General features: G+C 56.2%; 3 protein-coding genes across 3 annotated transcripts; 1 reads left to right on the top strand and 2 right to left on the bottom strand.

Annotated features, from left to right (window-relative positions):
* Positions 1 to 684: 684 nt before the first annotated feature.
* On the bottom strand, positions 685 to 4,002 carry BBK36DRAFT_1193140 (hypothetical protein; the record flags this gene model as incomplete). The annotated part of the gene is made up of 5 exons (XM_024896799.1): positions 685 to 854; positions 926 to 3,377; positions 3,445 to 3,731; positions 3,796 to 3,900; positions 3,960 to 4,002. The coding sequence occupies 5 exons, from the start codon at positions 4,000 to 4,002 to the stop codon at positions 685 to 687; spliced, it is 3,057 nt and encodes a 1,018-aa protein (XP_024752416.1).
* Positions 4,003 to 4,842: 840 nt separating this feature from the next.
* On the top strand, positions 4,843 to 11,641 carry BBK36DRAFT_1193134 (Not1-domain-containing protein; the record flags this gene model as incomplete). Its single annotated transcript, XM_024896798.1, has 5 exons — positions 4,843 to 5,103; positions 5,174 to 5,498; positions 5,590 to 8,019; positions 8,068 to 11,528; positions 11,603 to 11,641. Exons 1-5 carry the CDS (start codon positions 4,852 to 4,854, stop codon positions 11,639 to 11,641), a joined length of 6,507 nt encoding a protein of 2,168 aa, XP_024752415.1. The 5' UTR covers positions 4,843 to 4,851.
* A 597-nt stretch (positions 11,642 to 12,238) lies between these two features.
* On the bottom strand, positions 12,239 to 13,191 carry BBK36DRAFT_1157335 (phenazine biosynthesis PhzC/PhzF protein; the record flags this gene model as incomplete). Its single annotated transcript, XM_024894008.1, has 2 exons — positions 12,239 to 12,790; positions 12,838 to 13,191. 2 exons carry the CDS (start codon positions 13,189 to 13,191, stop codon positions 12,239 to 12,241), a joined length of 906 nt encoding a protein of 301 aa, XP_024752414.1.
* Positions 13,192 to 13,954: the final 763 nt, after the last annotated feature.

The following is a 13,954-nucleotide window of genomic DNA, read 5'->3' as shown; positions in this document are numbered from 1 at the left end:
TAGAAGAGATTCTTGCTCCAAGCTTGGTGTGTGTATATGCCGTAGGGAGAGCTCTTGAGACGTTCGACGTTACTGACATGAGCTCCGGAGCATGTGATTAACATGACGTCTTAGCCTATCGCCTGTACTTTCCCGATACTTTCTCCTGAAATTTCTGTAGCTGTGTCTACCCAGCATGCGGCGGGGTAGCACAAGTACCCTGTCGGTTCACCAAGGTCATTGCCACATTGGGCACACACAACAGCTTCACTGAATTCTTAGGCACCAGCAATTGAAATTCTCAACAATCTCAACTGCAGCGACCGGATAGCATACAGTTATTATGCAGACGAAGATCAGCCGAAGGGGCTCTTCTCTGTGGATTACGCGAAGAGGGAATATCATCTCTTCTCACACCAATGAAGCACACGACAGGATCTGAAGATAACGAGCGACAGCTGATAATATTGAGCCGAATCATTATAAACGAAATAAGTCAAACATGAACAGTCGGATGTCAGGCGTTTTTGCGAACATTGCAAAAACATCATCAAATCATATACAATCAATCAAGCCATAAAGAGACACGTCATGTTGATCATTCAGAACAAAAGGGGGTTCAGAGAAAGAAAAGAAAAGAAAAAGACAGGATAAAAGGAGAAGCCGCCATAAGTCACAATAGCCATCCGTCATATCGTCAAGCACTCAGCACGGCTGGAGGTAGTTGCTTGGGACCAGCCCAACTTGGCCATTTCCGCCATGGACTTCTGCCTCCCACCAACCGTCATCCTGATGACGGAAGACGGCTAGGTAGTCGCCTTTAGCGAAGCCAAGTTCCTCGGGAATAGCGGCCTGATACATGTACAATGCGCGTGCTGGAGACTTCGTTAGTCACTTTGCTTCAAACATCATATCGAGAGGGAGATGGAGGAGAGAGAAAGCATACCCATGTGCAAAATCGGTCGCCCGTCTCGATTATACTGCCGAGATGGATCAGCGACGCTCTTGCTTCGCTGATGCCCTCCGTCGTATAGGCCCATGGCGCGAGAGCCGGGCCGCATAGAGCTTCGGCTTCTTGTCGAACCATATCGATCATCGCCGGCCAGCTGCATCGCCATCTCAGAGCCGCCGTAGCTGCTCTGCGGACGGCTCGGAGAATGGCTGTAGTCGCCTTGATATGGGTTCGGCGAGGCACCCCTGGTCGAGCCTCGAGTCGATCCGTGGGGCGAGGCTCCGCGATAATATCCTTGATTCTGCTGCGCCAGACTGGCCTGAGAGCCGTTTCGGCGGTGGTCGATGTAAGGGTTTGGCGACACCGAGTTTCGACCCATCTGTCGAGGATCGTTGCTCATTCGCCGTTGAGGTTGAGGGGATGCGCCGCGGTTGCCGCCTGGAGAAACTGAGCCTGACGCGTCGTTGCCTCGAGTGCCAGGACGGGAAATTGGCGACGCAGGGTTGCTTACGGACCCCCGGCGCCCATCATCGCCAAAGATGCTCCTTGCCTGGCCCGTGATCTTCTGGGTAGCCTCCTTCATGGCCCTGGACGTCACAGCTGGAGGGGGAACGCCCAGTCTCGTCACCTGAGTCTGTGCTTGATACGAAGGCGGAGGTGTTCCGCGAGCGGCGGCAGCAGCATCATGGCTACCAGGAGCTGGGAAGGCCCGCGTCATGGCAGCAGCATCGTTGGTCGGAACTGGGGTGGAAATGCCGTGATAGTGGTCCGCTGACATTCTCACCGAGGCCTGCTTATTCACGTTGACATTCTTGAGTTCTGCCAAGGCGGCCGCGATTGGGTCGGCCGGCTCAGCCTTCTGAACCGGCTGCTGTGGCTTCTGTCGATTGGTGTCTGGCGTCGTCACCGGCAGAACATTCTGACCGACACCAAGAGCCAAACTGGCGTTCGCATCGATCGGCTCGGGGCTGGCGGTCCGTTCCTTGAGCAGATTCCTAGTCTGCGGCTCACTGTTGCCATAGGGCGCAGGCCGACGCACAGGGCTGGTCGATGTCTGAGACTGAGACTGAGACGGGTGCCAGGTGTTTCTATTGCCGGGCTGTGGACTGCCGGCAGCGGCGGCAGCTTGCAAATCCTTGGTGCTCTTGCGTCTGAAGGGGCTGTGGTTCTGGAAGAAGCCGCTCTTCTTCTTCATCATCCGCTTATCGGGGCTTGACGAGGTCGGTGCATCCTGCTTGACTGGAGACATTTTGCCGGCTTGGGGCTCCTGGCTGGAAATCGACGTAGGATCGGAATACTCGCTGCGGGAATCTCGGCTAGAGGGTCTCGCAGACTGGATCTGGGGGCTGCTGGCCGATGGCGCCCCAGGGCGGCACAGCATCGTCATCCCATCCTTTGGATAAGGGTCATGGGGGGTTGTCGGCTTTGGAGATTGGTGCAGATTGTCGTATGGCGAAGGAGGCTGTGAGCCCGTCTGCGACCTTCGAAACTGATCCTCTGCCCCCGGGGGTGGTCTCCGGTACTGATCATCGGCCCCGGGCTGCTGCCGACGATATGGGTCATCAGCCGCAGGTGGCTGCCTCCCATGCGGTTGCTGTTGCTGTTCCTCTGCAGGAGGTAGCTGTCGGCGATACTGATCGTCCGGAGCAGGTGGTTGTTGCTGTCGGCGATACTGATCTTCAACCGCCGGCGGCTGCTTTCGATATCGATCATCCATACTCGGAGGTTGCTGTTTGCGATAGGGGTCGTCCATGGACGGTCGCCCGGCAGGAAGCAACTTCTGGGGGCTCTTCTGAGGAGTTGCCGCGCCCTCACGACCAGTGGGCTTGGGGGGAGGTCTGTGGGCCAAATCGTTTGCCAACGGGGAGTTGGGGTCATGGTGAGACTCGAACGTAGAAGGCTGGGGCGACGATGAGCGGAAGGCCGGGTTGATGCTCCGAGGAAACTGCGCCACGGTATAATTGTTGTCATCATCGGAAGCCTCAGATTGGTCGTCGTGAACATCGCCACGGACGAAGTTGATATACTTGGGGGCCTCGGGAATCTCTTGACCTGTGCCACGCTCATTGATGAAAGTAATAATGTCAGTCTCAACATCCATGCTCTCGAGAGAGAGCCGAATCTTCTCGCAAGAGGCGTCATCGCTGACACACACCGTCGAGGCGATGTTGGCAAAGGTCCAGAGGCTGTTCTTGGTGAAGTCGAGCCGCTCTTCCTCGAGATCCTGGAATTTGTCGGCAGCGGCCTTCCACTCCCGGTTCCATCGAGTGGTGGTTTCCTCCAAGACCTTGACAGCGTTCTCGTACTCGGTGTTTGAGGTCGCCAGGCTGATTTGCGTCTTCTCCAGCTTGGCCTTGTTTCGCCGCTCTTCCTGGCCCATGACCATGTGGCCTTGTGCGAGATAACCTTTAATTTTCAAGCATTCCTGTTCATACTTGTCTCGAGTCTAGTCAGGCGTCAGTCATGAATGCATCTTAGAATGGTGGGTACCTTGACAATTGCGCCTGCCTCACCTTGTTGACATGGTTCGTCTGCTGGATCTTGACCTTGAGCAGCTTCTCGACAGTGTTCTGAATAATCTTTCGTCGTTCCTTGATCCCACCCGCGAACGCGGCCAGCGGTTCTTCGAGCTCCGTCTTCATCTGCGCGGCAATGTTCTGGTGTTGCTTGGCCATGGCCTCGAGCTCGCCGCGGACCGTGTCCAGGGAAGCCTTCAACGTTCCGGTTTCGTGGGACCCAAGGTTCTTCTTGCTCAGGTTCAGCAGCTTTCGGGAGTACTCATCTTCGATCGCAGCTCGGACTGTTGACATGACAAAGTCAGCATCACGTCTAGCAGCGTACGGGGCTGGTCCGGGGGGCCTCACCGCCATAGAAGTTCTTGAGCTCGTCGCAGGTCTGCTTCGAATTTATCATTCGCTCCAGAAGGGGGCCGACACCAGCATCGTCCTTGCCCCAGAAATTGTTGGCAACTGCGTCGAGATAACTGTCAGCAGGGTGTGCTCCTGGCGCGGGTTCGCGATGCACTGACAGGACATGGCAACGGCCGGGGCGTCAGCTATGGCGGCAGGCATCTTGCCTTGCGGCCCAAGGGGGAGAGTGAGTGCCAATTCGAAGGATGGGGGCCGAAGCCGACGCTGGAAACAGGAGTAGAGATTTGGTAGTAGTTTCGACTCTGGAGAGCCAACACGCAGGCGGATGAGTTGTTGCAGATGCAAGATGCACGATGCGCGTAGTTGCAGCGGTAGGTATTGTTTAGGTGCGTGTAAGAGGCTGTAAGTCCCCTGGTAGCGCCCAAGCAATGCGCTGCACTTGCCCAATCGCCTTACCTCAGGCCCCGAAGTGGCTGGTTGATGTGGCGGTGCGTGTTGGCCCAGCAACGGCTCGCAGCCGCGTCACGTGACATTGCGCACCGTACCTGATAGCCCAGCCCAACGCGGGCTGCCACCCTGTCATGACAAAGGCGGGCTACGATTCTTTCTGCGGCACTGCGACAGCCTCTCGCACTCCATCCTGCACCCAATCCCCAGTCTCCCCGACGCTCAGTCTCATCTCGACGCTCCCGCTCGCCTCGCCGCCCCGCCGCCGCCAGTTGCTGCTCCCGCTCTCCCTCTCCGAGCCTCTTTCGAGCCTCTCTCACCCTCCCTGCATCTGGCACTTCGGCCTCTTTTTTCCGGCAACACCTACGAGCCTTCACGTGAACCCACTTTGACTTTTGGTCGCCGTCCCGCACCAGCAAAGCTTCACCTCAGCAGCTTCAGCTTGACGAGTCTCGCCCGTCCCCTCAACATCCTCGAACCCCCCACCGCATGTAGGAGCGCCTCTTGGTCCCTTCTGCTCTTCTCACGCCTACAGCCGCTCGACCTGCCGTTGGCCCTCCAGCCGCCTCAAGATTCAGTCTCGACCGCTGCCTATTTCCCTCCATGGTCCCTCCACAAAGAGCGGGATCATTCTCACCAAATCCTGCGCAGACTCTTCAAACTGGCAGTAATCATTCACCCCATCCATCGCACACTGGCATCCTGACAGCTGGCGCGAGTCCTGGCATAAGCAGTCCAACGGGGGCCAACTCCCTGACGAAAATTGTCGTCGCCCAAGTCTATCTGTTGCTCAGCACCATCAAGGAGGATAAGGATCGTGCCAAGTGGGAGCTGCAAGTTGAGCAATTAAGAAAGGTGAGTGCCAGCATCTCGTCAGAAAACCCTGCGGTCTGGAAACGCCTCTAACTGGAGTCGCCGGCCACAGCTTATCGATGAACACGGCATGGAGGTCTTTTCCAAATACTTCACCCGGTTGGTGGCGGGCAATGCGCCCCAGATCTTCCCCGGCCTCAACAGGCCCGTCGCCAACCCAGGCAACTACCACATCCTCGTCGGCGAGATGCGCAAGATTGCACACGATCCCGATCAAGCAACAAAAATTGCAGAGTCGATTGAGAGTGGCACGGAGGACATATTCCGCGACTTTGATTTGTCGACGTTCATGGAGCACTTCAAGCTCGATGCACTGGAAAAGACATTGTTAGCTCTGGCATTCAAATTGGGCTCTCGACCCGACTTGAAGACTAAAGGTACGGCGAGATACTACCTGCTGTCCCTATTTTTAACCTTGATGCTTGTTTTACTCGTCCAATTTGCGACTAACGATTCTCCTCACTGCAGCGGATGCTATCCTGTCGACTAATTTCCCCACCTTCATGGACATCATCTCTCGACCGGACATCGAAGCCCACGCTGATTTGACGCCCGCTTTTGTTTCACTCATCATTGACAGGTTTCTGCAATACTATCCTCCGAGCTTCAATGCCGCCTCCCGCCGAGACCTTCAGAATGCTGTTGCAAAGCGATACTTATCCGTCGATCAAGCGCCCCCGTCCGAGGTGCTGGCGGCTCTCGATATCAGCAGAGTCCTGGCTGATCGGCCTGCCAACTCGTTGGCTCGCTACATCCAGAAGGCTGGACCGGAATTTACAAAGGATGAAGAATCGTGTTTCCAGTTCCTGCGAGGCCGTCCTAGCAACATTCAGCTCGGTCCCGAGCAAGTCTCTGCTGCACTAACATACACCACCATCAGCCAAAACCCTCCACACGACCCTGCCATCCTCGTCAAAGCCATCCAACGCCATGTGCCCAAGACTTTCGACTGGACAGAAGTTGTCCTTTGTTTCGACCAGCCCTCAGCGCGCATTTCGTCTGCCCAATTCTTGCGCCTCTACAAAGCTCTGCTGCCAATTGCCGAGGAGCCAGCTAATAACCTCGACATTCAGCGACTCTGGGGCGGTTCTTGGAGCGAGCCGGAAGCGCAGCTGTCGTTTGTGAGCGCCTATGCTTCCCTGGGGCCCGAACAACTCGACGCAACCACGATTCCTGGCCTTGAGCGGAGCATTACGCTTGAAGACTACGCAAACTCTGCACCCAACGTGCAGGAACGTGCTGCCGCCGTTGTCAAGCATCCTCTTGTATCCGTGGCCGCACTGTCAGCAATCTTCAACGTTGCCCTCAACTCTGTCCACGCCTCGCAGAGCGTTGAGGCGAAGCGATTGTTCCAAGAAGTTGTCGTCCCAAACCTCGACATTTTCCTTGTCTCCGCCTTTGAGGTTCCCAGGCAATCCTGGGCAGCCATGGCGATTGATACGTTGAACTCTCTCTTCGAGACGTTCCTGTACAAGCGTTCCCCCGAATACGACTTCGTGCTCGATAGCCTCTGGAAGAAGGACAAGGAGTGGGTTGTTCAACGACTTATTGATGCGCATGCGATCAAGCCTGTTGATCTTCCACTCATCTTCGATCATGCCGCCAAGCATAACTGGCTGGAGGAATTGGTCTATCTTCCCAATGGCTTTGGCATCGACCTGGCGGCCTTTGCTCACGCAGAGGGCTACTTGGATTTGTCAAAGTGGGCACAGTACAACGCCGATCGGAGTAATGAGATTGCTCGAACGCTGCTACAGTTCCTCATGATCAAGGCCAACCTCGAGATTCAGTTCCAGCGTCCGCCAGATGGTCAGCCACCGGTGAAGACCAGTACCAGTCTCCAGGTTCGGACCGTTTCGGCCCTGCTGCAGATACTCGAGGACTTCCTTCCCAAAGCGCCGGTCCTCGATCTCATTCTGGTTCAGCGTCACTGCATCACTGCGTACCCTCGCTTGATTAACTATGGGGAAGGATACGATGATATCATTGATGCGAACGGGAAGGACGGAAATGCTCTGCCACAGGCCGCCAATAGCAAGATGGAGGAGCACTACAAGAAGATGTACGGCGATGAGATACAGGTTCGCACAATCGTCGAGATACTGGACCGCTACAAACATTCGCGCGATCCGCTCGACCAAGACGTCTTCGCCTGCATGATTCACGGCTTGTTCGATGAGTACAACCATTACGTCGACTATCCCCTCGAAGCTCTCGCCACCACCGCAGTTCTCTTTGGCGGCATCATATCCCACAAGCTGATTTCCGACCTGCCCCTGAAGATCGGTCTTGGCATGATTCTAGAGGCAGTAAGGGATCATACACCCGACGATGCAATGTTTAAGTTTGGCCTTCAGGCACTTATGCAACTTCTGGTGCGTCTCAGGGAGTGGCCAGGTTTCTGCAAGCAGCTGCTGCAGATTCCCGGCCTTCAAGGCACCGAGGCATTCAAGAAGGCGGAGGAAATTGTTCGAGATCACGAGGAGGAGCTTGCACGTGCTCGCAATGGTTCAGGCACGCCACATGGAGGGGGCTTCACCAACGATGCTTTTGCCAATGGAACCGGTGACGAACAGGCAAGCACTGACCGGCCTGCGCCGGCGTTCACAGCCATCAGCGTCGACCCCCCACCTCCAGACGCTCAATTCGAAGATCCCGATGATGAAACCCAAGGCAAGATCCAGTTTGTCTTGAACAACATCACCGAGGGCACGCTGCAGTCCATGTGCGCTGAGCTTCGCGACATGCTAGAACGGAGGTACCAGCAGTGGTTCGCTACCCATCTTGTCGAGGAACGGGCAAAGATGCAGCCCAATTACCATCACGTGTATTTGGAGCTGGTGAAACTGTTTGAAGACAAGACTCTCTGGGCTGAGGTTCTCCGCGAGACGTATATCAGTGTGTCTAGGATGCTTAACTCTGAAGCGACTCTGCAAAACTCGACAGAGAGATCGCACCTCAAGAACCTCGGAGGGTGGCTCGGTCTGCTCACCCTTGCCCGCGACTATCCGATAAAGCACAGGAACATTGCGTTCAAGCAACTGCTCATCGAGGCCCATGACACGAAGCGTCTCATCGTGGTCATCCCGTTCGTCTGCAAGGTGCTCATCCAAGCGGCAAACTCGGCAGTTTTCAGACCTCCCAATCCCTGGCTCATGGATATCATTCATCTGCTGATCGAGCTCTATCACCACGCCGAGCTGAAGCTCAATCTCAAGTTCGAAATCGAGGTCTTGTGCAAAGGGCTGAATCTCGATCACAAGAGCATCGAACCCTCTGGAGAAATCCTCAACCGCCCTGTCGTGGAGGAATCAGACGCGCTTGTGCAGGAGCAGCTCGAAGCCTTTGACAGCTTGTCATTGAACGGGATTGGCTCGGCCGTTGGGCCCGGTCTGTCACCCCAGGTTCCAACCATTCCAGACCTTGGGCCGCTCATCACCATTCCTCCCACCAATGAAATGGTGGTCAGCACCAGCAGACTGCACGAGATTGTTCGGACAGCCCTCACTCGCGCTCTCCAGGATATCATCCAGCCTGTTGTCGACAGATCCGTCACCATTGCTGCCATATCAACACAACAGATGATTCGCAAAGACTTCATTGCCGAGCCTGACGAGAACCGCGTCCGAACGTCGGCTATCAACATGGTAAAGGCTACTGCCGGCAGCCTTGCCCTCGTCACGTCCAAGGAACCGCTGAGAGCAAACCTGACCAACTACATGAGGAGCCTTGCCAACGACTTGCCTTCGGGCCTTCCCGAAGGCACCATCATCATGTGCGTCAACTCCAATCTCGACTTGGCTTGCAGCATCATTGAGAAGCAAGCTGAAGAGCGAGCTGTCCCGGAAATCGAGGAGATGCTTGAGAGCGACATAGAGCACAGGAGGCGGCATCGTCTTCAGAATCCAAATGAGCCGTATCACCCAACCGGAATCAACCGATGGGCCATGACGATCCCAAGCCCGTACAAGATACAGCCGAGGCCCGGCGGCCTCAACGCTGAGCAAATGGCCATCTACGAAGATTTTGCCAGGCAACCTCGCACCACTTCTTCCACGGCGGCGTCCCACGCTCCATCTGCATCAGAGGCCACAAGGTCATTGGCAAACGAGGTCCTCCAGGAGACGTACACTGCCCTGCCGAACATTCCCACCCCCGCAGAGACTCCTTCGATCCAACAGCTGGGCGCGCAGATGCAACCCTATGCGCCAGTCCATAGCCTTGCCGCCGCCAATGCGATGGGCAACGGGCGAGCCGCCGCTGGCTTCCAAATGGATGTTCGAGGTCTGGCGGAGCGAGTCAACAAGCTGCTGCAGGAATTGCTGCGCGTGGCCGGAGAGGCACGAGAGGATCATTTCGTGGGACTGCCTAGGCCGCATCCCGTCCTCGATGTTGTCGATGCTCTTGTGCAGCTCATTATCAAGACGTCCCAGAACTCGGAAGAGTTTGCCATCTATGCTGCCGAGCAGATCAGTGCACTCATCTTCCAGCAGGTTGAGGACAACCTGACACTTGAGAGCCTTGTTCACGTGTTGGAGACACTGAGGAAGATCTCTGGTCCGGCCCTGAACAGTCGAGTCCGCTCCTTGTTTGCTCAGCAGCCGGGGCCCAGCTTCCTGAGCTTGCCTTTGCTCGCAGCGCTGATTCGAACCGACCTGCTCGACTGGCGAAACATTGATCTTGCAATGTCCAAGGTCTTGGAAGCTCGCAAGGAAAACTCGCTCGAATTCCTCGAGCACCTGCTCGACCTCACAATCCTGAACAACCGGCCGATTGCTTTATACGCCGACTTCATTCGCACACTTGAGGCGGCGTGGGCGTGGGTCAACGAAGAGCCGAGCTCTGCTACCGGTCAGCGGCTTAAGAACAAGCTGATGGGCTCGATTCCTTCCCAGCCGCCGCAAGGCGTATCCGACTCAGAGGGTCAAGCGGAGCAGCAGGACCAGCTGGAGTATGTCTTTGAGGAGTGGGTGCATCTCTGCAATAACCACAACGCATCCAGCAAAGCTACGACCATGTTCATCCAGCAGCTGCAGGCAAGGCAAGTCATTCGCAACCGCGACGATTTCTTCTTCCTTGTGCGCATCGGCGTCGACGTCTCGGTGGAGCGGTACGAGCACATTCTGCACACCGGGGCCCTCGGTGATGCGTTCATGGCAACGGATGCCTTGGCGAAACTCATCGGCGCCTTTGCCAGCATGTCCTCCGAAACGCTGGTGGCACGCGCAGCCTTTCTTGACTCGGCTGTGGTGCTGGTGTCTCTGGTCCTCACTCACCATCACATCAATCGCGCCGATCATCTGAACCAAAGGGTCTTCTTCCGCCTACTGTCGCTGCTTTTCCACGAACTGCATTCCGTCTGCGAGGAGCTGCCGGAAGACGACCGCCGCGACGTGATGCTGAGACTTGCCACCAGACTGGAGAGCATCGGCCCCCAGGCTCTTCCCGCATTCGCATTTGGGTGGTTGTCGCTCGTCTCGCATCGAACCTTTATGCCTGCATTGCTGCAGCTGGCAGACAATGCGGGTTGGAAGGCGTTTGCGGACCTTGTCTGCCAGCTGCTTCGCTGCGTGAGCGAGCAGCTCAAGTCACTCACTGTCTCGGATGTCGGCAAGGAGCTTTCTCGAGGAACGGTGAAACTGTTTGTGGTTTTGCACCACGACTTCCCCGACTTCTTGGCAGCCAACCACGTTCGCTTCTGCGCCCTTATTCCGACGCACTGCATCCAGCTGATCAACACGGTCCTGACTGCTACTCCTCAGCAAAACTACGGAAAGCCCGTCGATAACCTCAAGGGCGATCGGGTAGACGAGCTGAGGACATACCCCGGCCTTGTCGATGAGGCCGTTGCCACTCTGACAGACGCTGGGCTCTTGAGCGTGCTGGATCAGGTCTTCCAAAACGGACCAGCAGAAGAGGCAGTGGCGCAGATTGCACACACCATCACGGCGTCAACCGAGACCACGTTTGGCCACGTGCCCGTCGCCGCGAACGCTCAGATCATCGGTGCAGTTGTGCTCTATGCTGGTCACCATGCCACCGAGCGGTCGCCGCCCGCCGCCGGCTCATCGATTTCAGGAAACGAGCCCGAGGCTGCCATGCTGTCTATGCTGGTGCACGAGCTGGCTCCTGACGCCAGATATTATCTGGTGGCCAGTATGGTGAACCAGCTGAGGTTCCCCAACCCTCATACCGAGTTTTTCAGCCAGGTGATTCAGCACATCTTTGGGAAAGACATGAACGATCCCGAGGAAACAGAGATTCGCCAAGAGATTACCCGGATTCTCCTGGAGCGGCTGGTAGGGTTTTGGCCGCAGCCCTGGGGACTCATCTACACGGTTGTGGAGCTTTGCAAGAACGAGAAGATTATGTTCTTCGACCTCCCCTTTATCAGATCAACTCCAGAGGTATGCCTGCAATTCGACGCCTCCAAATTGAGCGCAAAAGACACAGACACAGCTAACAAGCATCATCTACGTAGGTTGCCGAGAGGTTCGCCTCAGTTATTCAACGAGTATAGGCTACATCGACATGAATGATGGGGATTCGATACGAGGCCACGAAACTACATTGGAGAAAGAGCCCCCTGAGCCTTATTGCATGATCTTGGTGCCGGCGGAGCAAGGGACTTGCTTGCTTTTTATGTTGTCCTTTTTCCTCTTCTCCTTTTTTTTCACGCTCTTGTCCTGTTGGCTCGTTTCTGCGTTCTCGGTATTTCTCTTTCGCTGTACGCGTTTGTCCTCTTTTATTTTCTTTTTTCTTTGGGATTAGACGGAAAGGAAAATTGCGATTGTCAAAGAAAAGTTGGGATTCAGCTTTCTCCGGCCAGAAGACACAGAAGAGGGCGGGGACCCGATCGGACGGCATAACTGTAATAACTTTGTATTGATGTACGATAAATTAACTTTACGGCAGGGGAGAAGAGCGAGAGAAGTGACGATATCACGGCGCATATGGGAGCATCTAGGTTCATGACCTGGCCGGATAACATTGGGATTAGGATGACAATTCATGATGCGACAGCTTCAGAGATGCAAAAGACTATATGCAAGTATGAATGACCAAGTATAGCAGTTTCATTCTTGTTGACTCTTTTCACCCGGAACCCTATGGCTCTCTATTCAACGGTAATGGTTCCACGCATGACCTGGACTGCCGGCCCGGCCAGTAGAACGGTGTCGAGGGCGCCGTCCTTGAGGCTGACGTCGACGCGGACGGAGCTCTCCTTGCCCATCTCGACGCCCTGGGTGAAGTCGTAGCGGCGCGTGGGCGTCGTCTGCTTGTCGCGGCCGTGGATGCTGAGGTAGGCGGCCAGGCAGCTGGAGGCGGCACCGGTGGCGGGATCCTCGAAGCCCTCGGCAATCATGCGGGTGCGCAGGCCGACGACGGGGACGCCGTCGTCATCGTCGTCGGCTGTCGAGTCGCCGGTGCGGACGTAGTAGAAGCGGCCGATGAAGCCCTCCTGCCAGCCGTCGTCGAGGAAGCCGTGGGGCTTGAACTCGACGGGGCCGACGGCGACCTGGGCGAGCAGCTCGAGCGAGGGCAGCTCGACGAGGGCGAAGCTGACGCCCTTGACGAGGCTGAAGACGGGGGCGTCGAGCTCGAGGCGGCGGACGTCCGGGTTGGGCTGGAGGTCGGCGGCGAAGATGCCTGCGTGGGCGGTGAGGGTCTTGGCGTGCAGGTGGACGAGGCGGAATCCGGGCCGATGCGGCTGACGGCGATGCGGCCGGCCTTTGTGACGAGCTCGGTGACGGGGTGGTGGTGGTGCGCGGAGGGCTCCGCGGGGTCGGGGCGGAGCAGGGAGACGGCGGCGCCGATGGTGGGGTGGCCGGCGAAGGGGATCTCGGCCGAGGTGAGGAAGATGTCGATGCGGCGGGAGGGGTCGGCGGCCGGGTCGGCGACGCCGTGGATGAAGACGGTCTCGGAGAGGTTGAACTCGCGGGCGATGGCCTGCTTCTGCTGCTGGGTGGGCTTGTTCTTGATGTCGTGGGGGATGGTGACGACGGCGAGGGGGTTGCCGCGGAAGCGGGTGCGGGTGAAGACGTCGAGGGTGATGAAGGGGAGTTCCATTGCGGGCGGGGCGGGTGGTTGGCTGAATTAGTATGCCGGTGATGGTGATGGTGATGGTGATGAAGGTTGGCGAGGTTTATGCCTTATATAGACGATGAACAGTGTACTTGATGTATTACTCACAGCTGCTCCGGACGCGGGGGGGGGTTGATATTAGTCGATGTTTCTGGAGATGCTACTTCTGTATGACTATGACTACTACCAGTGTAGCTGTGACTCGAAGCGGGCAACTGCCGCCTATTTTGTCTAGCACGGGGATCGTGGGCATGTATTGCGCGCCCTTTTGAAGACTTGCGATTGATGCTTTGGTAAGCTGTTGGACAGCATGAAGCTACTACTAGTCTACTAGGTATGTAGCTGTGAGTTAGATTGTTAGGGGGAGCTACTAGATACTAGGTAGGTAATAAGATGACAACATCGAGCTTTGGGTAAGCGATATCGCAACCAAAGCTTTGCAGAAGATTTGTTCTGGAGAGGCATTGCCTTGTATTCATTCGACTTGCATGTCATCAGTCCTCATGCAGATGCAGAGTGAAAGCATCGGGATACACCTTTAGCTGTTGTGATGTAGGGTAACTTGTTCAGAGGCACCAACCACTAAGAAAAGCGCTGTCGAGCACTAACACTCACACAGGTATGTAAAGCTTCCACCTCAGCTGCTCTGTCTCCACCCCTCACCACCATGTCATAACCTTGCCTCGAGCAAGCACAGCAATGACCGACACCGGCTTCCGCCTCGACTCGCACTCCCACAGCCGCAACC

Source organism: Trichoderma citrinoviride, assembly GCF_003025115.1.
Source record: "Trichoderma citrinoviride strain TUCIM 6016 unplaced genomic scaffold BBK36scaffold_3, whole genome shotgun sequence".
In the NCBI taxonomy this organism is placed as follows: domain Eukaryota; kingdom Fungi; phylum Ascomycota; class Sordariomycetes; order Hypocreales; family Hypocreaceae; genus Trichoderma; species Trichoderma citrinoviride.
Note: the sequence above shows the minus strand (reverse complement) of the source record. Positions and strands in the feature narration are given on the sequence as shown.